The sequence below is a fragment of the Bacillus rossius genome, chromosome 8, assembly GCF_032445375.1.
Source record: "Bacillus rossius redtenbacheri isolate Brsri chromosome 8, Brsri_v3, whole genome shotgun sequence".
NCBI classification, from domain to species: domain Eukaryota; kingdom Metazoa; phylum Arthropoda; class Insecta; order Phasmatodea; family Bacillidae; genus Bacillus; species Bacillus rossius.
This window is the reverse complement of record NC_086336.1, coordinates 57,675,022-57,702,124: the sequence shown is the minus strand read 5'-3', so window position 1 is coordinate 57,702,124 and position 27,103 is coordinate 57,675,022. Positions and strand designations below refer to the sequence as shown.

The following is a 27,103-nucleotide window of genomic DNA, read 5'->3' as shown; positions in this document are numbered from 1 at the left end:
CCTACCACGTGGGTGAAAAGTGGCGTGCCATAAGAGTAGCGCGGAGCGGCGTGGCCTGGGACGAGGCGAGGATGAGCGGGTTCAGGCACGACGTGCGCGCGCTGATAGCGCTGGTGGAGCAGAGGTCCTGTCTGTGGCACAGGGCGGCGGAGGGGACGCACCACAACGCCGAAATGCCAAATTGACCACAGCACCGACAGCTAGAAAACTGCTGTGTACCACAACGCCGAAAAATGTCATTGCAGGACTGCCACAAAGGTTAGGTTAGGTTAGGCTAGGATAGATCAGGTTACATTACGCTAGGTTAGGTTAAGTTAGGCAAGGTTAGGTTTGATTGTGGTATTTCGGCGTTAAGGTACATTTAAGAAACACGCACAAATTCATTCTGTTATTTCGGCGTTGTGGTGCACGGCAGTTTTCTAGCTGTCGGCGTTGCGGTCAATTTTGACATTCGGCGTTATGGTATTTCGGCGTTGTGGTAACGACCCGGCGGCGGACTGCTACAAGGACAAGGTGGAGGGAGGTGTAGGCCCTCCTCGAGCCACACTTCCACGCCATGGACAAGAAGGCGCAGCGCAAGGCAGGTACGCCCTCGACCGACCACGGGCGTCTCTGGCGTCCCCCCCCCCCCTCCAATATTCTCAAGTACATCCAGTAGTTTTATTCATACTATTTTCATGTTTATAAAATACGTGTTTTTGCAGTGATGACATATTGTAGATCAGGTGTCAAATAAAAATTACATACAAAGCATAGTTTCAAAATAAACAGACATTTTATACTTAACTTGACGGAGGTACTAGTATTTAAATAAATAAATAAATTTATTTCATGGCCCCCCCCCCCCCCCCCCTTTACAAACTTTATGTGCCAGAGACGCGCATGCGACTGATTAACCGTTCCTCGAGCTTATACACAAAACCCTTCCCCTGGTCTTTGCTATCCTGGCTCGCAATAAGTATTTCATATGCGGCTAGTTTTAGTTTTGATTGATTGAGTTGAAACTTGGCACCAGGGGAACCGTGGAAATACGTGGGGGGGGGGGGGGCGCTCCGAGAGTTCTGCACGTGGGTTTTAACCGACACAAGTCATTTCTGGATAGTGCGATTGTATGTTGTATACTGCCCATTGTTGGCTTACACGCATGCAATAAGCATAGGAAACTCTGTAAAATACACAGAAAGTTTTTCATAGAACATAGTTTTGATGTTTAAGTTCATAAATCTCGTTTCGCAATCACGAATTTTGCAATCGCAAGCGAGGGTCTTCTTAATTCCAGAGGGGGGGGGGGGGGAGCCCCATTGCTCCCCCTTCCCCACCCGGGATCTACAACCATGCTTGACACCTCTTACAAAGAACAGGAGGTGTCAACGTCTGCATGACTACATGTTTACCGGGTTAAGCCGTTTTTCTCTCACTTATTAACTCACTGACGGCGCATTGTTGGTGTTGGTCATAAGTCTAAAACATTGGCTTAAGCGTATGCATTGTGTATTTAATGCAAGTTACTGTTTAACGACGGAAATTCTAATTCATACTCACTAACCAACATCAGGCGTGTGTCGGGTACCATTACCGCAATGTTTTGAGTGTGACAATATGGCAATTTCGAGGTAAAATAAAAAAAGTGACTTCAAGAATTCAACTACATCACTGCCACGGTCATATAGATGAGACTGACAAATCTCTATATCCTTTGCCTTGGCAAGTCTCGTCGGCTTAGTGCAGCTCGCGGCGACCTGCGAACTAACGACGCTAGTAGTAGTTGAACCCATCATTAACATTGAGTTAAATGGGAGTTTCGTTGAAAATACAATATAATTACTGATTCCTTCTCAATTTTTTTTTTCAATATAAGTATTTTTCATTAGTTTTAAGTGCTTGGTAATGCCTAATTCGTACCAATGCCTTAAAATGTCTCCGCATTTGTCAGTTAAGCTGAAATGGTGAGAGAAAAAGACCTGTTTTTGTATTGCGCCAGGGTTGAAATGAAGGTCACGGCTAAAATTTGTAACGTTTCTGCTAAACCTAAAACTTTAAATCTCATACACAATAAATTGGACTTCTTTCCGGGGCTTATTATTTTTAATAACTCTATGTTACGATTCTTATACAACTTCATCTGTAAATTAATCCACCGCTTGTGTTAGCTTTCCTTACAAGTATACCATACGTAAAAATTTTGGAACGATCATACGTGAAAGTGAAAATTATTTTAAGTTCTTAATAAAAAAAATATAAATGTTCACATACTCAAGCCATGTCTCAAGATAAATTTAAAATCGAGAATCACATTCTAGACACAAAGTGGAACTTGAAAATGACATAAAATAAGTACAGCATTCACTCAAAAAAAGATAATATATGTCACTAATTATAGTGCCTAAAAATTTAACTATATATAAAAGAGGCCTTGAATATAAACGCTAAAATTAGGAGGATTATCCATTGGCCTTTAAGTTAAGACAAGACAAAACGAACTTCTGTATTTTTACATTAAAAATATTTACTGGAATTCAAAAACCACGTTTGAAAGAATTAAACTTGCCTTATGATTAAATAGTTTAGCAAACGAATATTCTTGATTTAAATACACAAATAACATTTAAAACATGATTTCTTATGATAGATCCCAGTTTGATTTAATGTAGGTTTTTGTACACACGCCATTGCAGTTTTGCACTGTTTGTCATGGAAAAATTCCGAAAGAAAAATAAATAATATAAAAAGTTTACAGAAGACAATACTGTATCAGCTATGTCGGACAAACGGTACCAACGATGAAACTAAACCAGTATTATTGACAACACGACGACAGCACGGACAGAAATGTTAAACATATAAATATCATACAGCACAAGAATTCCGTTGAAGGAACTTAGTCATGGAAAAAAATAATACAACACAGACGAACACAGTGGGCTAACAACAAGACAGATTAAATGCAGGCAGACTACAAACCTGGACAACGCAGCAAACATACAAACACAACGATGAAGATAAACTAGTGCTATGGACCACACAACGAGGATAGCACTGACGAACACAGAAGATTTCCAATGAGAACAGTTGCGACGTTTCGGGAACTGACATCTGTGCCCGTCATCAGGCATAATCAGGCACAGCGAATTCACACCCCTGGACATACATAATTTCTGGTTAAGACTGAATGTTTTAAAAACATTAAAATTGACAAAACTGGACATGTAAGCAGCCTCGAAAACTTCCAACAAGAAAACATAGCTTGAAGTGAAAAAAAAATATTAATAGGTGACAGTTTTTGGGACTTTATGTTTGAAGCTGGCCTCTTCGTTATCAGGCCTGGCCTGGACCATGGCGAACATTAAGTTGTTTCCATCTGCCACAAACCCATAAACGAACCAGTATTAATAAAGTATGTCTCGAAATGAACACATTAATAGGAAAAATTATTGACTAGTTCAATAACAGTGAGTGCACATTGTTACCAATGAACCATAACAAACAACTGTTCAATTTCATGACCCGATGAGGGCTTCCAATGAAATCTACTTAAAATAAACCATTAGGCAAACAGATATACAGACAACAGACAAAATTTCCCCATGTCAGGAAAAACCTCTATAATGCCGACCGAAGTCGGAAACAGTTGCCGGACAAACTGCTAGGTACACCAACGCTTCTTAAGGCCTGTGTGACCATAAGTCTCACATAACGTACTACCTTCCCCCACACCAAATAATTCGAGAAAACCTATGGAGCTGTGCAACGGAATTATCGTATTGAGTGAGTTGCAGAAAACATAGCCCTCCCCCTCCTCCAGGATGTAAAACAGTTGACCCGAAGCCCACGACGAGAAGATGCCATCCTATACTGAAGGACCGAGGTCGTTCCAAGACAAGTGCCTACCGTCTGATAACCGAGCAGAATACACCCGACACCGATAAAGAAGATCAGAATTGTGAACCAATGACAGATCACTCGTGACATAAAGTCAACGGCAACATCCGTCTCTGGAGATGAACGAGAGGTCATGTTGACTGTCAAAGATTACTAGTTTTTGCAGGGGCGCAACAACAACAGGGGGGGGGCAAGGGTATTTTGCCCCCCCCCCTTCTGAAACCTTGAAGTGGGGGCAAATAAAGTGCTGTGTAATCAATTTTTAGATAATAAAACTGCTTAAATAGCACCATTTTCCACCTTGAAATACAAATTTTCCCGGGGGAGGACCCCCGGACCACCCCGCTTCAATAGGGGGGGATCGATGATTCCTTATCAAAAGGTATATTGCCCCCTCCCCTTTGGAAATTTAGTTGTTGCGCCCCTTCATTTTTTTTGTCAAATGACTACAACTGTGATAATGCTGTCAGCAAACAGTGTAATACTGAAAGATGGTGAAGAAAGTAATATCGGCGGCGGCATGGCAACAGTGGCCCCCGGGCGGGTCGCGCTCAGAGGGGGTCCGCGGCCAGGGAAGTGGGTGCTCGCCCCTGGGCGCCGCGAGGCCGGACAGACCGCGACCTTGGCGCGCGGGCGTGGTCGCCGCCGCTCTATATAAAGTGGCCCGCCGGCCAGGGGACAGCCACACACGCTCACGTCCCGAACCTCGAAGTCTTGTCGCCGATAAAGAATCGCCGACATGAAGTTCTTGGTAAGTCGCAGCCCGCGGTACCCCAGGAGGGACGTCCGCGTCGCGGGGAAACAGCTAGTGTCTTATGCGGACGTTCAAGTCACCACGTGCTAAAAATGCTTTGCTTTTAATATTTAGAGTTTTAGCACAGGATTTTCAATTAATTCACAATATAACCAAATTAATTGTTAATAAAAGTTTTTTTATACTAAACAAGTCATTACTTAATGGTTTTTTTTATTAAATTTAAGAAAATATTTATGTGCCAGTCCTAACAGGTATTGTAATCAAGCGGCATACAGTTTTAGATAAGCCGTTCGTATGTAGCATTCGTCTTGAAACTCTTTATTTTACGTATTTCATCCAAAAACTAACAAAAATTATGTTTTACCAGAACCATAGAAAATTGAGTTTTTCAGGGAATTGGGAAACCATAACTTTTTTTTTAAATTTATGAATGATATATTAGAAATAAAAATTTTTCAGACGAAGGCTACATTCGAACGTTTAGTCCAGAAATGCAAAATAATTTACGAGCTGTCTCGAACGTCACATTGGTTAGTTTAGATTTATCCCCATTGATATAATTTAAGAGTTGTGCCTGTAAATTTATCACGATAGCTCCCGTATATTTTATACTTCGTTCGAAATTTTATCACCAAATATTTAGGTGAACTATAAAATGTATGGACATTTACGTGACTTTTAACCGCTACTAGTATTACTATTGTAAACACGTCTGATAATGAAATTTGGAACAAAACATAAAATGCAATAATGTTATTGAGCACAGTTTTACCAATTTAAATAATGGACGTACTATAGAAATCTTGTGTCCACACGTGCTTATTTCTGTGCTGAAGATTAGTTGTCACTCTTACAGATGGTGTAATTTATTTGTATTTCGCAATGGGCTGGTGACGGCTATAATCTTAACGAAAAGAATACATTATTTAAAATAATTTCTTACAGGCGAAAAGGGTGGCATGCAAAAGAGAGAGAAAAAAATTCTAATTGTTTGAAAATTCTGGTTTATATTTATTTTTACCTCAGTTAATGCACAAAACGTAATGAAATTTTCCACGTTCCAAACGACGCCAATTTTCAGGGTCGCACGAAAAGAAAGTTCAATTTTATCGTTACAGATTACTGACCGTCCTTGAACAACCCGATCACCGTGGTTAGCGCAGTCATTTCTCACAGATCTATTTAGTAAGGAATGTTGTTCAAGGAAAACGGCAAACAGGAACTTTCTCGACAAAATGCGCCAGTTCAATACAAACCTGAGATATCAATCATTCATGTTTAAAAAAAAATTGGTACACCAAAATTATAGTCAAGAAAAGAGCAGAATTTTTAAATCTTATTTCTTAACATCCACACGGAAGTATAAATAAGACAAAACAATCTATATGAATGGCCAAGCTGTAAAACAACTTTTCGCCAGCATTTATTTATGTACTATAAACCTTCATTTTCGGACGAAATTAATAACAAAGGAAATCACGAAATGACGACAGTAGTCTACTACTCGGGCTGCAGCACAAAAACTGCATTGCACTGGCACGTGAACCACACATTCCTACAGAGGACTGTGGAAACACATCACTCAGGGTGCACTGTTTGTCCGACAGGTTGTCTTGTCCGCCGTTGTGGCCGTCGCCCTGGCCAAGCCCGGAGTGCTGGGAGTGTCTCCTTACGGCGTCGCGCCCTACGGCATTTCGCCCTACGGCATCTCTCCCTACGGCCTGGGCTACGCCGGCCACCTGGGCTACTCCGCCCTGGGCTACGCCGGCCTCGCCGCCCCCGCCCCGGTCGCCTACGCCGCCGCCCCCGCCGCCTACGCCGCCGGAGTGCGCACCCAGTACCACGCCCAGGACGAGCTCGGCCAGGCCGCCTACGGCCACTCGGAGCCCTTCCAGACGCACAACGCCGTGCAGGACGTGTACGGCAACAAGATCGGCAGCTACAGCTACGTGGCGCCCGACGGCCAGGTGGTGAAGGCCGACTACGTGGCCGACGGAGCCGGCTACCGCGTGGCCAGCAACGCTCTGCCCGTCGGCCCCACGACGCTGCCCGTGGGCCCCGCCCCCGTGCAGGACACCCCCGAGGTGGTGGCGGCCCGCGCCGCCCACCTGGCCGAGCTGGAGGCGGCCAAGCACCGCTCCAAGAGGGGCATCGCCGTGGGCCACACGCCCGCCAGCACCGCGCTGGCCGCGCCCCTCGCGCCCGTCGTGGCGCCCGCCCTCGCCTACTCCGCCGCCGCCGCTCTGCCCTACACCACCGCCGCCGCTCTGCCCTACACCGCCGCTCTGCCCTACGGCGCAGCTCTGCCCTACGGCGCAGCTCTGCCCTACGGTGCGGGCCTGCACTACGGCGCCGCTCTGCCCTACGCCGCTGGTATCCCCTACGGCGCCCCCGCCGTGCGAGCCGCCACCCTCACCACCGTGGTCAACAACCCCGGCCACGCCGTCTCCTACAGAGTCGACTGAACCTCAGCGATCCCCTGAAAACTCCCACCCAAACAAGTTCACCAATCCCTGATTCCCTCCTCCCTTACGACTGATGTGTGAGCTCAATGTGTCATGTGGAATTTTGTACATAAAATATATTATTTTAGTGTAAAGTAATAAATTTCTTTGTACAATAAAGTGCCTTCTTATTATGAATGACAATTTTTTTTTTAATTTTTTACCTCGTATCTCTAAAGGATATTTCCAAAACTATACCTTTTTGAACAGCTAAAGCAAATGTTTCATACCTCAGTTCTGCAGTTGCCTGGTTTAAAACAAACATAATAATCATTACTATCAGAATAAAATAGAAAAAAATGATAGTGCAACGGCTTGCATTCTGGAAGCTCTAGGAAAGGTGATACCTTAAATTTGTTTACAGGCCATTCTGTGTCTGATTCCGCCAACAAATCTGGACCATGAAACCACAGATAACTCTCAAACAACTGATCAGGATAAACACCTCGGGATGCTAAGTCAGCTGGGTTGCACACTGACGGAACATAGTGCCAAATTCCTAGGGGTGTGATAGCTTGAATCTCGGACACACGATTTGCTACAAAGGCTTTAAACTTATGAGGAGATGATTTAAGCCATGACAACACAGTCGTTTAGTCTGACCACATGTACATAGTAAAATTGTCCAATCTGCTCTCAAACAATGCGTTCACATATAACCACAATTTAGCAAGCAGCATAGCACCTAATAACTCTAGTCTGGGGATACACAATGTCTTTAGCGGTGCCACCTTTGCCTTGTCGATTACTAGATGGGTTGAGACCATACCAGTATTGTCCACAAGTCTTACATAAATCACTGCAGCATATGCCTTTTCAGAGGCATCACAAAATCCGTGGAACTGAATGCAGCAGGCATCCAGAAAATGGATATATCGTGGAATCCTTACATTAATCAGGGAAGACAATGATGTTCTGAAGTGTAACCACTGTTGAGCAACCTCTGCAGTGACTGGCTGATCCCATTATAATCCCAGTGTCCAAAGAGTCTGGAGCAATATTTTAACCCACACTATAACTGGGGACACCCATCCACATGGATCAACCGACCTAGCAATGGTGGAGAGAATTCCTCGTTTTGTGACAGATAGATGGGGTACATTGATGTGGTACATAAACTCGTCAATGTTGGGACACCAATGAATGCCCAGAACCTTAACTGCTGGACTTGTGTCTTGATTAAAGCTTCTGAGTCTCGAACTGTGTTACAGGCAGATCCTCCAACACACTGGAATTGTTGGATGACCATTTATGTAACTCAAATCCTCCTTGAGCTAACAAGTCCACGAGTTCACACTTAAGTTGCACTGCCTCTTCTACAGAATTTGCTCCTGTCACAATGTCATCTACAAACACACCTCTTAACAATGTTTTTGACGCTTGAGGATATTGCTGGGCTTCGTCCAAGGCCAATTACTGCAAGGTTCTCAAAGCTGGGTAAGGAGAAGATGCTAAACCGTATGTGACAGTCTTCAGTTGATAACCATGCACACTTTCTTCGGAAGATGGTCGCCATAGAATGCACTGGTATTTCCAGTCATCAGGGTGGATTTGAATCTGTCGATACATCTTACAGATGTCTGCAGTGAAGACAACAGGCCTAGTTCGAAAGATCAAAAGAATATCACCAATGTTTTTATGAAGTTTTGGACCAGTAAGGAGCAAATCATTCAATGAGATGCATTTAGAAGTTGCTGCTGACCCATCAAACACCACACGAAGTTTTGTGGTAGAACTTGATTCCTTGAGTACAGCATGATGAGGAATGACATAGGCTATTTCATCATCTTGACCCTGAATATGCTGAATGCTTGTCACGCGGGTCATGTGGCCTACATATTCATATTCTTTGAGGAACTGGCTATATTCCCTCGCGAGATCAGGTGACTTCTTCAACCTACACTTTAGGCGCTCAAATCTTGATAAAGCAGAGTGCAAAGAATGACCCATGTCCTTCACCTCCTGATTGAATGGTAAACGAAGTATGTATCGCCCTTCAGCACTGCGTTCATGTGTTGCAAGGAAGTGGTCTTCACATTTGTCATCATCTGATATAAGGTCGACTGATGGCACTTCTTCAGTTTCCCAAAACTTCTGTAATTGTACATCCAGGTTAGTTGTTCTTATCAAGCATGACACAGGTGGGTTCACATGTGTTTCACACTTGGCCTTACCGCTCACAACCCAACCAAACAGAGAGTGGAAAGCATTAGGCTCCCCTGGTAATTTAGCTCCAGTCAGCACTTCACTGACGATACCAGCTGAAAGGAGCATGTCAATAGGCCCAGGTTTGTCGAATGATGGATCTGCTAATTTTAAACCCTTGAGGTGAGTAACTGAGCCTTGTGAGATTCTTGAACAAGGCATGGGATGTGTTATTTCAGATATAATTGTGCCCTTTACATTAAACTGAATATGTTGAGAATCCACTGGTTTTATTGAACTAGGGACAATGCCTATGGCCCCTGGCACAGGAGTCTGACCAACGCCAGCAATTTCAACATTCTCACGATGACGTTTCAATCCCAACTGCTGTACACAATCTTCAGTCAAAAATGTAGTTTGTGAAGCACCATCTAGCAAGGCTCTTACCACTTGAAACTGTCCACTTCCATCTCTCACATGCACAAGAGCAGTGGTTAATAAAATGGTAGTTGATGGATCCTGATTATCACCTGACAGATGTAGCAATTGTAATTTATTTACAGATGGTTCATAAGCTGGAGTATCATTTGTATCATTTTGAGTACTCTCTGGCTGACTTGAGTGATTGTTGTGATTGAAGTGCAAAACTGAATGGTGTCTCTTTTGACAATGGTTGCATGAAAATTTTGATAAACATCTCTGAGCATAATGATGTGTTTTCAAACAATTAAAACACCGATTTTGCTCCTTCGCAAACTGCATCCTCTCATCAATGTACTTAGACAAAAAATGTTCACACTTACTAAGTGAATGATTTTCAATGCAAAATGCACAGCACAGGACATTTCCAACTGCTACGAGGGCAGTGCTTCGGCCACTAGTTGGTCTAAATGATGGTTTCACACTAAATGTTGCAGTCCTGTTGTAGCTACGACCAACTGTATAGGTTTTAGCGTCATGATTCCCTTGAACACTAAGTAGTTAAACATTTTCATTCGCCACAGCACGACGCTCTAAGAATACAAGGAGATGGTCACAAGTGGGCAAGTCTTGATCCACAGCTATTTCAAATGATTCACGTAAATTTGAGTCTAGTTTCTCAAGAATAATATTCAGTAGGAGAAAGCTCCATTCATAAACTGGAAAATTATCAGCCCTTAATGCATTCAAATTCTCTTGCACCACACTAACAAAGCGGGATAATGAGTCTGGTGGGTTAGAATGCACAGATGGAAGATGAAGTATCTTCTGAACATGAATGGTAGCAGAAATGCGCAGATTCTGGTATTTCTTTTCCAGCAATGACCAAATTACTTCGTAATTTTCGTTGGTGAGGGGAAAATTACTTACCAGCTCTCTTGGCTCATCTTTCAGGCATCCAATAAGATAATGCAGTTTCTGCACGTTGCTCAGTGACACATCTTGATGCACAATGGATTTAAAAAGCTCAGAAAAGGACGTCCATTCTGCCTTGCTTCCTGAAAACACCGGCAAAGGAAGTGGAGGCAGGACTGCACATGAGAATGTTGCACGAGAGGTTAGGTCTGCCACTATAACTGTACACCGATTATGTTCAATACGAAGCTGCCTAAACAACTTTTCGAACGTCAAAAAGGTTGTCCTCAATTCATCAACTGTTCTTACTTCTGGTTTCGGCGGTACTGCACACAAAGCAAAGTAGTTAGCCAGCAATTCGTCTTTTTTTTTCGAGACCTCTTCAAACGCAATTGCAAATTCTTCAAAAATATCTGGATTGTTGGCTGTTTCCTTTAAAATTGCACTAACTTCTTTTACTTTGTCCATAACATAGTCAAAAATGATAAGCTGTAACTCGGTTGTTGAAGCCGCTATGACACCAATAGCACACACGCACGAGTTAGTTATTTGAAGATGCTTCTCTTTAAATCACACAGAAATTTTTATAATACTGGTTGCTCATATCTTTTATCCGGCCCGGAGGACCAAAATTATGTTTTGATGTATAAACTCAACAACATATTTTGCCGGATAAGGTATTTTATTTTCACCACCACTAAACACAAACCACTAACACACACCACCATCTTGTTAGATTCCTAGTTTTTTTTACCCACAATGCCAAGCAATACAAACAGGTCAACATAATGAAAAGAGAAAAGAGAAAAAGTGTCTATGCCCAGTAAATATTCACGCATGCGTGAACAGATAGTTACAAAAAATAATGTTGGAAATTGTATCTTAAAGTATGTATTTATATGTGTCTACATACACTGGCGTAAGAGTGTGTCTACATACACTGGCGTAAGAGTGTGAATACATACAAATATAAAGGAGTTCAAACGGAAAGGTTTGGTTGCAGCAATTTGGTTTGGTTTGGTTAAGGTATTCTCGCCTTAAGCAAGCCTGAGTATAACTAAATAATAGGGAAAATAACTATTATTTTACTGAGCTTTACACTTAGTCAACTGCGAGGTCACCACAGAATGAAACACACATTAAGTCAGACATACATGGCTTTATACTAAGAAACAATCCTATATCAAGTCATATCAAGTATCTACCTAACACGCTATGTAGGATTTTATAAATTAATAATCTAAGTTTTTTGTAAGATATGTTTTTTTTTCAAGGTGACTATAGAATATTAATTATATACATAAGCAGTGGAAACACAACATAAACATCTTTCAGTCAGGATAATCAGCAATAAATTTATGCATGCAATTAAACAGTAATAGTTTAAAAGTATACAATTCTAAAACAACTTTATTTAAAAAAATAATAAAAGTACCAGTATTTATATTTGTGATACTTATAAATTTGCATGCTTGGTTTTTTGAATGTCCTTGATGGTAAATTTAATTGTAGCACACCCAATAAGCTTAACGGGATAAAACCAAACGGGATTTGAACAATAATAGTCTCAAACGCACTCTCGCACGCACGCAGACAACATCCAATCTGCTATATGCGCAAAATATATAGTACAAAACACTAATAAGAGAATCGATATTTACTGTGTCATTAAGTTTTTCTGTTCCCGTAATTAGTAAAAAAACACTCGGCAGTTCCGTTACGAGAGTTATAAACCAGTAACGTAAAAGGTAAATCAGTAGTTCTACATCTAGTGTGCGACCATGATATAATTAGTCAAACAACAATGTTAACTATGAGTACTAGAATTCGCTGCCTGAATCGTAAAACGCAGATATCAACTAGGGATAAGCGAAATGGTTATTTATACTGTTAACGTATGAAAGTATATTTCCAATCATTCACTTATTCAATTATTGCAAAAAGCGACAAAAAAATTATTACATCCATACAAATTATAGCGTATTTTTTTTACTGGCATTGTAATTTTCTTTTTTTATTTAAAAAATAATAATTTTTTGTCATGGTTGCTGATGTTATTTTATATAATTCGAACAAAGCACCTCATTTGTTTGCATAATCAACACGAAATTTCTAATGACTAAATGAATGACACATTTGATATCATTTAGCACATATTCCGCTTAACTTTGACATGCGGACGCTATAAGCATATTGACGCACACATCAAACAAACTTAAACCGCTAATCTGTTCAAACCAAACAATAACGAAATAATTAATAACTGCCACTTACAGAAAGTTGTCAAATAACTGAGAACTGGTTAAAATATAGATCGCGAGCATAGAACTCTGGTATAAAATATTACTCTGAAGATATGCTATTACTTAAAAAACTTAAAAAGTGCTTAACTTTAAAATGTCAACTGCTCAACGATTATTTTATAACCGAGAACTTTGCGAAGGGAAAGCATGGCGTGGATGGTTAAGACAAACCAATTCCACGAGCTATTCCGACCTCGAAGCCTTGAGAGGAAGGATATGCAACTTTGACAGGATGATCCTCAGAAGGACGCGAAACGGCTAATCGCTTCGCCGCAAGTCGTTATTTAAAATTCGTAATTCAAATCTAATAAACCCAAGAGACATGCAGAGAATATTTGGCAAAGGAATCTAAGCACTGGAAGGCAGAAAACTGCACTGAAAGGTAATTTCAAATATGGAGGATAAAATGCAAGCACTGCGGTTGGGAATTGAAAAGTTTCACGCAGTTCTTCTTCCAGGAATTCGTAGCGTTCTTACAAACAGCCAAAATTAATATTCTTGAAGCAGCCCAGGCAGAGATTTACGACACATACATATTTAAGCAGTAAATACATAAAGAATAATTACAGAGGATGCCACTGAAATTACACCCCATACTATACGTGATTAATACCAAATTCTTTTTATGACCTATGACGGGTGCCACTTGAAAAAAAAAATTGCAGCCACCTCACAATAGGCCCCAAGATTTCCAAAACAACAAATTTTTTTAACTAGTCAATAAATCCTGTTACTATCAACCTAATTTAGTGTAGAGGACATTACGCAAATTACAATTAATGCCGCTACAACATTAATCGTCAGACCTTTGAATATAGTTTGACCAAAAAGTCTACATAATTACAACGTGAATAAGTGCATCAAAATTAAAATAATTTTCAATTCATCCATGTAAATCATCATTACCATATTATATGTAAATCTTTCATTTCGTCACAAACACATCTGTACTTCGGAGGTAAAATATACCACGTCCATTTTTTTCTCGTGAAATAAGGTTGGCACAATTGAAACTTCCAGCTATCATGGACATAGTATTTTAATCTAATGAAGATGGCCAAGAACAATTTGTTAAAAGTTTCATAAAGAAATTCCAATTACTAGCGAATACACCTGAAAATAAAAGTCGAAACAAAGCAAAAACTGCTCTCATTAAAAAATGACAATTTCGTGAGATGGTGTCAAACTCTGGGGATGGAATGAATGTATTAGGGTGTAACGTATGGTAGACACGGGTGAGTGGCACAACAGTGATAAAAGGGTGCGGATCCGTGTAAAGGCCCGTCTGCAACTGCTATGTCCCAAATTGTGTCCGACGGACTCTGATCGCTGATTGGCCCGACGTGACCCTCTGACATGGACTTTTTGTCCCAATCTGTGTCCTTAGGTATCACAGGAGGAGGGGACACCCGTGATATTTGCTGTTTTCGGTCCCAGTTTCAAAAGTAGAAAATACGAAGACAAGAAGACAAGATACAAAATATTGATCAGTGCTGTCCTTTTTCAAAGGAAGAACACGTGAATTAATTTTTTTTTTCGAGTGAGCATATAAATTAATTTGCCTTACAGGATAAATTAATATTATATGACTCCCACAACTTTCACAAGGTTAAATGAATATTAAAAACTTGGCTGCGTACTCATTTACAATGCAATAAAACAATAAACAAACATTTATTTCGGGTCCCGTGACTTCATAAATCAGTAGATACGGACATCGCAATTGTAGACAGGACAGTTTTCCGTGCGACATCAGGGTTGGGGGGACAGACGGCCCTCGGCTCACAGCCAAGACCCCACCACGCCTCCCGGACTCGCGCCTGTTGTGTTCCCGTCCACCAGCCTCGCCCGGCTACTCCGATCAAGGACTGGTTGTGACGTCACATGTCATTCGGGTTCCGCTTGTTGAGGTTCCGGGGGGAGTTGGGGGGGGGGGGGGCGCGTGAACAGCTGTGAGGGAGGTTTACTTGCAACCACTTCACGACGCCTTCTTACTTCAGGGGTAGTTCCAATATAATCAATAGAATAAATATCTAAAATTAAATCCTTAGTATAAAATCCAGATAAAAAGTAAAATCCACATAAACAAAGGCTAGCAATAGAAAAAACAAAGAAGTTAAAGGCATCTGATTGAATAATTTACCTATATAACGAATATCCTTAATTAAATTAACTTTATTCAATAATTTGGAGTTTTCACTTATAATTTACTTTCAATTCATAATATAAGTATTATTAATTGTTAATAAATCGTTTTGTCAATTCAATAAATGATTAATATTTAATGATTTAAAAAAAAACCTTTAGAGAAAAATTCATATTTCAATTATTTGCAAGAATTTAAAGCAAGTAATCGTGTAGTATGCAGTTTTGAATTATCCGTTTGTATGTATAGTTTGTCGTAAAACTGTTTTTTAAGCTTTAATTGATAAAAAATGCTAACATTAAGCGTAGCAGTTTTTACGACAAAAGTTACATGCAGACGGTCCATCCAAAACAGTTCACGATTTGATTTCATGATCTCCGTTCATGCTAAGTTTGAAGGATTAATTTTTTTAAAAGGTTTTTAAAACTATTATAAAATACTTACCGAAATGATGAAACTATCTACACAACTAAGTTATATTAAAAATTAAACATACATCATGGGACTAAAATACTAAATTACGGAAGCAAAACGATGTAGGAAAATACCCCCTTAAATCTTCCCATTGGGCAAGCCACACTCTGTAGGCGGAACAAGCGTAAGTCGCCGACAACTAAGACGCCACTCGGAAGGTGAGGAAAGTTATGGTATCACCGTATAGGATAAAAATAACCAGGTATAAATAAGGAACAAACATAAATAAAATACGCAAAATTACATACGCCCAACAATTATCATTTCGAAAGGTTATTTTGGGTGGCAACTGTAACGATTACAATTTTTTTTATTTTTAATATACGTGTTTTTGACAGCGCGGTCAGTTCGACGGACATTTTCAACCAACATAATGAGACTAAGCTACGTAAAGCATCAGGCACGGTCTTTCCTGGCGATAACGAACACCAGGTCCTTCCAAGGTTTTCCAAAGTGGTCTGCACCGCATGTTCGGAGCGCCGCGCTGAGCGCTCGGCAGGTAGCTGAACCACGATGCGCAGCCATGTCCACCGAGGCCCGGAACTCTCGGGAGAAGTCGGAGAGGAGGGTCGCGGCGATACGAGGGGAGGCGTGCCATAGCGCGCGGTGGCAGAAGGGAGACCAGCTTCGTGTGCCTTCGGCGCTACTCGGCCATGCTCGGTTGTCTTTGTCCAGTCTGTTTACGAGACTCTTTTCTACTCTGTCCAACACTTCATCCAGACCATCCTCTGTCTCCTGTAAATTCCTACACGTAATGCATGCCAATTTGCATCCCGCATGAATGCACCCAGGGTTTTCCCTGTGTCTATGCAGGTTTTACCTGGGCCCAACCTATTTCTAGTTATAGTCTAGATTTAAGAGTGAGGGGAGTTAGTCATGGCACCAATCGTTGCCATGGCTGGCCAATCCCCTCCTAGCACATGATGCATGCGACCCTCTCCCTGTATGGCTAATCCCAGCATGACTAGGCGTATAGGCTTCGGCCTGAGACGCACCTAGGTCCCTCCCTAACCCGGACCCCTCCAAAATACATTTAGTTTTAGTTAGGTTAGAAAAAAAATTGTTTACGAGAAGTGCACATGCGGCCATACGTATCTGGTGTACAAAAAAAAGATTAGTTCAGATAAGTCTTAGCATTGATTACTTTGTTTTATAGCTTTAACGTGTCTGTATTACGGGTTATCCCTTTCTTTAATGCTCAAACGTACATAAACAGGTCGGAAAAACAATAGTTTTTGAGGTCACAGAATTGTAGAGTTGGTCTAACTTCAAACTCGAGCGACTCCGTAAATAGCTACCCTTCCCCACTTTGTGGACTTAATGGAATGTCGCCCAAGTTAAGAAAAGGGGAAATTAGTGAAGGGTATCATTGTATATGGAGTTACATGAAACTAAAACATGCAACTGTCCTTTCCAGAAAAAAAAAATCACAAGATAATGAATGATGAAGAGCTGGTTATATGTGTACAAGATTATCCTAATCTTCACGATTTGTCTCATGCTAAATACTACGACAACATGTCAAAATGAATTCGTCGCAAAATAATCGTTCGTTAAAAACAACCTGATAAATAAATTTTATTGCAATATGTATGGTTCCCATTTTAAATTACCTCAATGGAAAAATAAAACTACTGGACTATGCAAGCATAGTAATTTTTTTATCAATATTATTTAAATAATAAAAAAATATTTTATTTGTTACGTATAAAAACAACCACGAGTTCACTGTACCAGCTGTGGCAAGATCTTGCCACTAAAGATCCTTCTGATGATTTGAAGTAGGGTTTGAATGTGTCCCTGATTGTGAAAGCAGTCCCAGAAAATTGTCTACCGACTCCTAATGTATGCTCATCTGGGAGTTCAGCTAGTAGGTTGATGCAATCTTCACGCAAAAAGTTGTGTAGTATGATCGTAGCTAAAACACACGATGTATGTTCAGGGCCAAATAGTCATTTTTCTTTGGTTAATGTGGAACCATTTTGTTAGGATTCCAAGTGCATCCTCGCTTGCGTTTCGTGCTCGGCTAAGTCGGTAGTTAAATATTCTTTTTTTCCAATGTAGTCTGCTAACTCGTTACCAGGATACGCCCTCATTATGTGAGTTTGTAAGGGAAATTCTTCGTCTGCAACGAAAACGTGAGGTAAGAGTACCTCTGTTCCTGGAATGTTTTTTTCGGGAGGTATGCTTAGTTTTTTTTTTGCAGCTCTTGCCAAACGCACCGTTGGAAAATACCCCGCAGTCACTGTTCCTGTCTAAAGCTCCAACATCCACTAATACAAACTACATATTCTGCATTGAGAACTAAAATTATTGGATCACCACTTCCGAGTCCACAGAATACCGTCTGTAAAGAAACCACTGCAAGTGCGCCTTGATACTTTGATCGAATCCACCCTACGCCGACAATAAAACCTACAACTAACACTAACATAATCGCACGCAAACTAGTTCAAGAACCAGAAATTCTGTCGTTATATATAGCCATAAATCTCCGGATACCAGCCTTTTATCAATAAATACTTTCAAGAAGTGTTTTCTAAAACTATTTACAGCAGTGGTGCCCAAACTTTTTCAGCTGGCGACCCACCTTTCCTTACAGGAATACCTCCACGGTCCATCGGTTCATGGTGGAGTAAAAAACCTTATTTGTAACGTATCCCTTCCTTATGTAGGTATAATTTACCATCAAATATTGCATATATATATGTTTTTTAAAGATAGCGATTGATTATTGATAAACAATTTGGGTTCTGATTAAAAAATGGTTGACAAAATATAAGCACTTTGTGGCCAAACAATTATTTAACAATAGATATGTGTTTGCACACAATTCGGTTTGTTTCGATTTTTCTTATATTTTCTGATGATTTATTCGATGGTTTCTGATAGTTTTAGGATCGAGTCGCGACCCACCGTTTGGGAACCGCTGATCTACAGCAAAAAGTGGAATAGGCTTAGTAAAAGTCTCGTCAAAAAAGGTTACCATTAGGGACGATGAGAGGTGACACAGAATCTAATGCTGGATGTCTAATACCAGGTAGATGAACCGACCTACTTCTTTTTTTTTTTTTCCACAAGCCTAATGTATGGTATATAATTGATTTTAAATTGTGTGTAAGTTCAGCCACTGAAAAGTCGGCAAGTCTGACCGCGTGCAACGCAAGTATAAAACAATGAACTGGAGTGGGGCGTGCCCAATGGCGGCTCCGGGAAGACCTCTCGGGCAGGGCTCTCACACACACGAGGATGCAGTTAATAATCATGACATTGCCCTTGGGATATTCACAAAATATATGGTCTCAAATACTGAAATTTAGAATTTTCGTACACATTTTGATTGAAAGAAGAGTTTAGCACATTAACGAAAGTATTTAAGTTAACATTAATATTCCCTACAAAGAAATAAGTAAATTTTGGGCTCAGAAGGGGCTATTGCCCCCTGCGCCCTTCCTCTGGAGCCGCGCTTGGGCGTGCCCTGTGCAGGGGCGTAGCCAGGGGGGGGGGGGGGGTTAGGGGTTCAACCCCCCCCCCCCCCCTTAGCCCAAATATTTAATTAAATTTCTTATTCATCACTCAAACAAATTTCATATTAAAATTAATAAAAATTTTACCATTACAATATTTAAATTTAAGTACCGAAAACAGCTAAAATACCGCTATTTTAAACCTGAAAATCCAAATTTTCCCGGGGGAGGACCCCCGGACCACCCGCTTTAATACGGGGGGAGGCATACTTCTTAACATCTCCCATACAGAAATCCTGGCTACGCCACTGGCCCTGTGCCCCGACAACGAGACGGGACTGGCCGGCGAAGTGAAGGGCAGTCAGGCGGGCGGGCGGACAGGAAGACACACACGACGTGCCAGGGTTCCGACCTTGCCCCGGCAACGGGGGCGGGTATATAAGCCGGCCGGGCAGCTGGACAGTCACTCTCACCTCGGCGGCCAATACCCCGACGACCATCATGAGGACCCTGGTGAGTGACCACCGCAGGCATGGTTGGGTTCACCAGAGCACTTGTGGTGCTGCTAGTGGCTGCGGTAACCGTAGCATTGCATGGCGGAGGAATGAAGATAAAAGCGTAAAGCTTTATAATGAGTGCCGCCAAGAATTTTTACATGATTATTCATGCCAAACAAATTATTCAGAAACCACGCGTAATGGCCATTTTCACAACTTTCATAAATGAAATACGAAAACAGGACTAATATTGATCTGTCCTCAGTATATCCTTTTATGATTTTCGTGGAGATAGAAAATTTTGCTAACTTGAGCAGTTTTCTAATCGCGTGGTTTTTATGAAGCTCTGCACAACGTATGTGTGCCTTAGGTAGGCGGGATAATTGAGAACAAATTACTCAGAGAAAATTATTTAAAGTAGAATTTTTATATCACAAAACAGTTCGCATTTAACCAATTACTTGTTATTGTGTCGCGGTATTTGGGAAATTACGATCTGAAACCAGTACTGTCTTGTTCCTCCAGGTTGCACTGTGCTCGCTGGTGGCCTGCGCCGTGGCTAAGCCCGGCATTGGAGCTCCTCTGGCATACTCTGCCGTCGGTCCTCTGGGGTACCCGCTGGGCCTGGGCTACGCCGGCCACCTGGGCTACTCCGCCCTGGGCTACTCCGCCCTGGGCTACGCCGGCCTCGCCGCCCCCGCCCCGGTCGCCTACGCCGCCGCCCCCGCCGCCTACGCCGCCGGAGTGCGCACCCAGTACCACGCCCAGGACGAGCTCGGCCAGGCCGCCTACGGCCACTCGGAGCCCTTCCAGACGCACAACGCCGTGCAGGACGTGTACGGCAACAAGATCGGCAGCTACAGCTACGTGGCGCCCGACGGCCAGGTGGTGAAGGCCGACTACGTGGCCGACGGAGCCGGCTACCGCGTGGCCAGCAACGCTCTGCCCGTCGGCCCCACGGCGCTGCCCGTGGGCCCCGCCCCCGTGCAGGACACCCCCGAGGTGGTGGCGGCCCGCGCCGCCCACCTGGCCGAGCTGGAGGCGGCCAAGCACCGCTCCAAGAGGGGCATCGCCGTGGGCCACACGCCCGCCAGCACCGCGCTGGCCGCGCCCCTCACGCCCGTCGTGGCGCCCGCCCTCGCCTACTCCGCCGCCGCCGCTCTGCCCTACACCGCCGCCGCCGCTCTGCCCTACGGCGCCGCTCTGCCCTACGGTGCGGGCCTGCACTACGGCGCCGCTCTGCCCTACGCCGCTGGTCTCCCCTACGGCGCCCCCGCCGTGCGTGCCGCCACCCTCACCACCGTGGTCAACAACCCCGGCCACGCAGTCTCCTACAGAGTCGACTGAACCCCTAGAACAACTGCCGACGGGCTCTATACCACCACACGCGCTTATTTCCTCCCTTCCAAAGCCATGCCCCGACGACCAGTCTGCAATAGTATTCTATTTGTAAATATGTAAACAACAGGAGCTGTGAGAGTAAATAAAAAAATATTAAACAAATTTTTTTTTTGTATTATTATGTGAACCTCTTGGATATTAATGAACAACACGGAAAAAATTTCTTCATACAAAATGGAAATCTACACATTATCAAGTGTTGCAAATATCTCCATCCTTCCCAATGAAATTTCTCCAGATTTAAAACTTACCCAAGATTACTGGAAAAAAGTAAAGTTCAAGTTTTGTCTTTCTATGCCGATTCATAGTGGGATTTTTGTAGTGGAATGTAATAACATGAATTTAATTTATACAAAAAAAAAATATATATTCTGCAAGTTTCATAACATACATAGGCTACGCCTAAATTATTATTCAACACATACCTAACTTTCTAAAATGTTATTATAACTAAGAAAATTAGGTGAAATTTATTCCAAATTTCATAACTATTTTTATATGCATTTTTAACCTAGTAACATTGTGGTATAGCATAACTCTACCCTCTGCTAATAATAACATTAGCTAAGAATGTGTTATGATTTCTTAAGGGTTCACAATTATTTTATAATCATGTTTCATAGACATTTAAGGTAAATGCAGAAAAATCTTAATAATAATTATTAATTTCTGTTAGGTTTTACATGAATATAAATATTTTTTCTTCTTCTATTGTCATTTGTTTGGTTATTTAAATTCAGTGTGTGTGTGTGAATTAAATTGGACAATTTCTGGTTTACTTCAAAAATTCAAGAAGGTTTAAAAAGAAAGTCAGGGACGTGACACACAGGTGTCATGAAGTAATTTTCTTGTCTCTATAAAATACGTTGTCGGGGAAACCAACATGAAGACAGACACGTAGCACTGCGCAGCAATGGAGTAGAATGTTCGCTGGGCACTGCCGTCAGCAGCCAATCAGGATGAGCTATGGCTGTGAGGTGACGTGGACACTCCAGAATTTCACGGAACAAATGCCTGCGCATATCTATCCGCATGTGGTCATGTGTCTTATTGGCCAGTTGTCGCTCGATCGTCGTACTAGCGGGTCGCGTCATCGGCAGCTCAATGCAAAAAATGAAGTGACCTCAGGTAGATCGATGATGCCGTTAATGATACATATCCACAGTTCACTGTTTAGAAAAAAACATTAGAATCGCAGAGCTTCACATACACTCCAACATTAGCGTAAGAAAATCGGCATTCTGCATCAGCTACTGCCATCAGAACTATAGACGACTATCCTTTATAATTGACATGCACAGAGTTGAGAGGGTGGACAATCCTTACGTTTTTCCCACCCACGGCGCCCAAGCAATTCGGGATATTGGCGATAGTTTCAAATTTCTGGGCCATTGATTCCCATTTCTTATCTGGAGCAGGAATGCATTCAAATCATAATTCCGTCCAGATTGAAAAACAAACCTCTCTGACGATCTTGCTTATAGTCGAAATCCCAAGGAGATAAGTGTAATTAATGCAAATCTGAGAATGTACACCCACTAACGCAAGTTATTCCAAAAACAAACTACAGCAACTGAGGGGTTGATAGTTCTTGTGATTATTGAAATAATTAATATATATATATATATATATATATATATATATATATATATATATATATATATATATATATATAGGTAAACACGTTTTGAAGAAGTGGAAGCAAGTGACCGACTCGTACGACAAATCAAAAACTAAGGCAAAATCTGGAGCAGGGGCGTCAAAAGCTAAAGTCTACATTCATGCATCTCAGTTGCAATTCATGGACAAAATATTTGAAGAAAGAGAACAGATGATGATGATGGTTGTGTTGTGGATGTAAAGGTTGAAAATGATAAGAATCCTAAACAGTCAGTTTCAAGTATACCATGTGATGCTGAAGCACCTCAAAAACCTGCATCAAAAATATGGAAAATGTTTGCTGTTGAAGTAGAAATGATTGCAGCCTGAAGGAAACACCAAATCGGCAACTTTCGGAGGATTGCTCCCTTCTCTAGAAGATTTCGATGAATTTGACACGCTTGATCTTCAACTGAAAGTTGTACAGAAAATCAGGCTGCAGAAGCATCCTGTTCCTTCTACATCTGATACACCATTTATGTATCTCCATGTAGTACTCTACCGATGCCTTCTCCATCTGGTAGTCCACTGATTGTCCCTAATACAAATCCACAGCCCACTGTCTCGGCCTTCCAGAAGCAAACTCAATCACAAGTAACAGCTGTTCAAATCTACGAGGACGCACACAACCTTGGCCTGAAATGTATGCACAGTTATTCCAATGAGAGCTCAGAATATGCGTTTCAAAAATTTGTAAAACAATATTTAACTTCACTTTTCTTTGCAAATGCAAGGTAAAACTATCACCTATTTGTAAACCTACGTATTTAAATTGTTTTTTTAAAATTAAAATCTAAATTTAAAAAAACTCCAAATAATTGTGTTAATTGTATTGTCTTAACTCAAAGTTATGGCTAACATCTGAATCGGTTGAATACATGTCCTTATAAATGTAATTTGGCGTTGAAGACAGTCCTTTAGCTTCATATGTAATTCATCAAATGATGTCGTTGACATCCTGAACTAGTTTTTAAAAAAAAAAAAAATGGGGCGTGGCTGTACCATGCACACGGCCGTGTGTAGTACGTGAATAAGTGTACGTAACAGGTAATATTTTCTATACAAAATATCAAATATGCAATTTTTTATTTTAACACCATATATATTCACTGTAACTATTTTTTACACTTATTTAATGTATATGCAATCGATAGATTTTGAAGAAAACAGGCGATTGAAACTCCAACGAATGTCGTAGCTTCTCCGAGTCAAAAGTTATACTAAATAGAAATTTCGAAACGCAGCAAAATAACCTCAAAATGGCGGCGCTTCCCCCTCCTCCACGCGCGATGCGTCACAGTCCTCACTTAGCGTAACGAATTCTTTGATCCTTTAGCTATCTAGTGGTGTGATTAAATTTTGGGTGGAGATGATAGATATGTAGTTGCATCACCAAACTGTATACCCCGATTTTGTTATCATTTGTTTTTTTTTCATTACCTCCTACTATGAAAGCAAATTTAAAGACGTATTCACGTCAATTGTCTTTGTGCTATCTTAGTTTCGGGACAATGGTGTAGAATGCTCCAAATTCCTGCCGTAAAGTGATGCGGGGTGCTCCCAATGAATTATAGTATTTCTCCTTCGTTTTTTTAATTTTCTCTATAGAGAAACATGGCAACAGCTTGATTTCTCTCCGTGACCACTACTGTGTGTACAAAAGAGGACACGAAACCTAATATGATCCGTATGAGAACCGTGTATGTGTAAAGGGGTTTCATTCGTTTTCGGTTGCAACCGAGAACGAACCGAACCGCATATATGTGAAACAGGACTATTACTGTACTTAGGTTGAAAATTTAACTTAAGGATTTAAATTTTTTTTCTTGTGATTAAGAAACGAGTGACAGTTGCTATGCGTGGAAATTCATCTGAAACTGTTGCAAAAAAACTGCTCCATGTAACGAATAATTAATCCTAATTTTGGAAAAAAAACTAACCTAAAAAAATTTTTAGTCACTGCATATTAACATTATCACATTTGTAAGTGGACCAGGAAATTGTTATTCTTGGTTGCCTTGCCGGGCCAACCTGGAATGTAACAACATACACCCTGCAACACTAGCCATACAAAATTTTAAAAGCGGGAAGATTTACAAATTTCCTTGTTTTGCTGTCCATAATGTCTGTTAAAACAAAGAGAGCAATAATTAATTAAAGGTTATTTATTGCCACAATTTTTGCCCAAATAAAGTAGTCATTAGAAATAATATTGTAGAGGTTACAAAATTAATCCTACAGTTTCAATATTATTTTAATTTAATTATTTTTTCATTACAGGTGGCAAATTGGCTGTGTATTCAGTAGTCATTACACTTTAAGTTTACGTCATTTTAGTATTTTGTTGATATAATATGGAACATGTCATACAATGGATATAAATTTGACAATTCACTTTACCAGTCAGGGCCATAACTGAATTGGCAAAATTAAGGACTCATTGGAACAAAAATATATTTTTCTTGTTTAACTTTCTCAATTTTAGCTGCTGTCGACATTCGAAAAAAAAAAAAAATCTACAAAAGTTAAGACACTATTTTCAATTTGGACCATTGTAAAGAAAATTTAGCTATCATGGTTTTCCCTACATGAAAGGAAAAATACCGACTGGCGGACACAGCAGCCATAACGGTGGTGCCTGCGTATTGCTGGTAACGGGAGCCTTAAATAAACCAATAAAAATAAAAACCTCTGTGGAATTGTACCACAACTCCCTTGGATAAAAAAAAAAGAGCGCTCGCCCATGACGGGTTTTGTCCCAGGAGCCGCACAAGGAACACGTTACGAGACAGGGGGGAAGGAGGGGGTATGGCCACGCCCAAGAAGCGGGGCCAATTACCGGGACCGCCGCAGGGACCGGGGCCGGTGGGCAGACAAGGGCGACGAGACAAACGCGAGCAAGTTCAAGGTCGGCCGCGAGGCTGGTGAAAGTGGAACTGGACTCTGGCCGCGGCGGCGTCCCGGCCAGCTGCCGTGGCGGGCACATGTGACCGCAGATACGTTTCAAACTGATGGACATACTGAGATACGGGGGATAGAACGAGAAAAAAAAAAAAAAAAAACCATAAAGGCAGACAAAACACTGATAGGAAGGTAAGAAAAAAAGAAGAGAAATGTCAAAAGAAAATATGATCACATGAGAGAAAAAAGGATAAAGAAAAAGCATAGAGGCAGAGAGAGAGAGAAAAAGACAAAACAGTGCCTGGGAAAAAATTAAAAGAGAAAGAAATAGAGAGCTGAATAAATAGTAAAAATTTTAAACAATAAAATAGGTTCATAATTTATGATTGGGCAAGTTTCTGTTCTGGTTCACACAAAACTATGTTGGGAAGATTTTGGTGGCCTAAAGTAAGTGAAACTGACAATCAACCACAATAAGGCAATAATGACAGTTCAGATTACGTCACAATTATTTATCATCAACCACAGGTTATAATAACTGCAGATTTATATTATAAATTGATTTTTTTTTGTTCAGAATATCCTAAACCAGTGCACAAAAATTATTTCGTGCATTGGTGCATGATTCTAAATTCCACCAGTTCAAAATCATTATAACTATTTTAATAACATATACGACAAAAATCATAACATAATATTATTAAGATAAAAGTTTACTATTGTTTTCAGAAAGACACCAGGCTCTAAAAATTTCTTTAACAATTTCTGTAATAAAACATTAAAACCCCAAATAGAGTGTGTGTGTATATCTATATATATATATATATCTGTGCCCAGATTCTGCTAGGCAGTGCTGCAAGGTTTTACGAACTATTTTAAGAGAACTAAAGCAACAATAATTACTAAAATTCACCTGTTTGGTAGTACGAATAAAAATACATATAAATAAATTATGTGTATGTAAGTGTTTTCTTAAATCGAAGTTGTGTTTTACACAGAGATATTAAAAAAAAAAGAAATACACAAATAATTAAATGAGAATTAATCTTGAAATCAAGTAAATCTAGTACTTCAACACAGCATTTTGCTTGAAATGCACCATGATTCAGCTTTGCTTGATAAACCAAACTTTAATGAATCATTCTGTAAAAATAGTGTAACAAAACTCACTAGAAAACTTTGAGGGTTGTAATACACAGTTGGAAAAGCATGATGATAACATGACAGATGTCAGGCAATGTCATTTAGGAACACCTTAAAGGTAGACAACTTGTATGGTGCCTGTAATATAGGCAAAACACTGGACTCTGACACGCACAGAGTGGCCTTGGTTTCGTCACATGAGCTTAGTAACTGGCCAGACACCATATAAATTTTAATTTCACTGCTTTTATTTCACCTACCCATTCGTTGAATTCACGTCAGTTACCAAGTTACTATCTAGCAAGGTGGTGCTATGATAAACCACTTATCTTGCATTATGGAGGATCTAGGTTCAAATCCCAGTTGAGCATTCCTAATTCTGGTTATCCTGCGGTTTCACAAGAAACAATTCCAAAGTCCAATATTGGATGACAGGGCCATAGCCACACATATCTTAGAAAGGTACGGGGGTAGTAAGAGATTAGTATTTGA

The 27,103-nt window shown here is 40.9% G+C and overlaps 3 protein-coding genes across 6 annotated transcripts in view; 2 read left to right on the top strand and 1 right to left on the bottom strand.

Annotated features, from left to right (window-relative positions):
* The window catches only part of LOC134535005 (vacuolar protein sorting-associated protein 18 homolog), an 80,153-nt gene that overhangs the window by 22,481 nt on the left and 30,569 nt on the right, over positions 1-27,103 (bottom strand). The window lies entirely within an intron of this gene.
* On the top strand, positions 4,564-7,284 carry LOC134534996 (cuticle protein 19.8-like). Its single transcript, XM_063373800.1, has 2 exons — positions 4,564-4,630; positions 6,244-7,284. Exons 1-2 carry the CDS (start codon positions 4,619-4,621, stop codon positions 7,099-7,101), a joined length of 870 nt encoding a protein of 289 aa, XP_063229870.1. The 5' UTR covers positions 4,564-4,618; the 3' UTR covers positions 7,102-7,284.
* On the top strand, positions 19,495-21,003 carry LOC134535329 (cuticle protein 18.6-like). Its single transcript, XM_063374399.1, has 2 exons — positions 19,495-19,523; positions 20,033-21,003. The coding sequence occupies exons 1-2, from the start codon at positions 19,512-19,514 to the stop codon at positions 20,852-20,854; spliced, it is 834 nt and encodes a 277-aa protein (XP_063230469.1). The 5' UTR covers positions 19,495-19,511; the 3' UTR covers positions 20,855-21,003.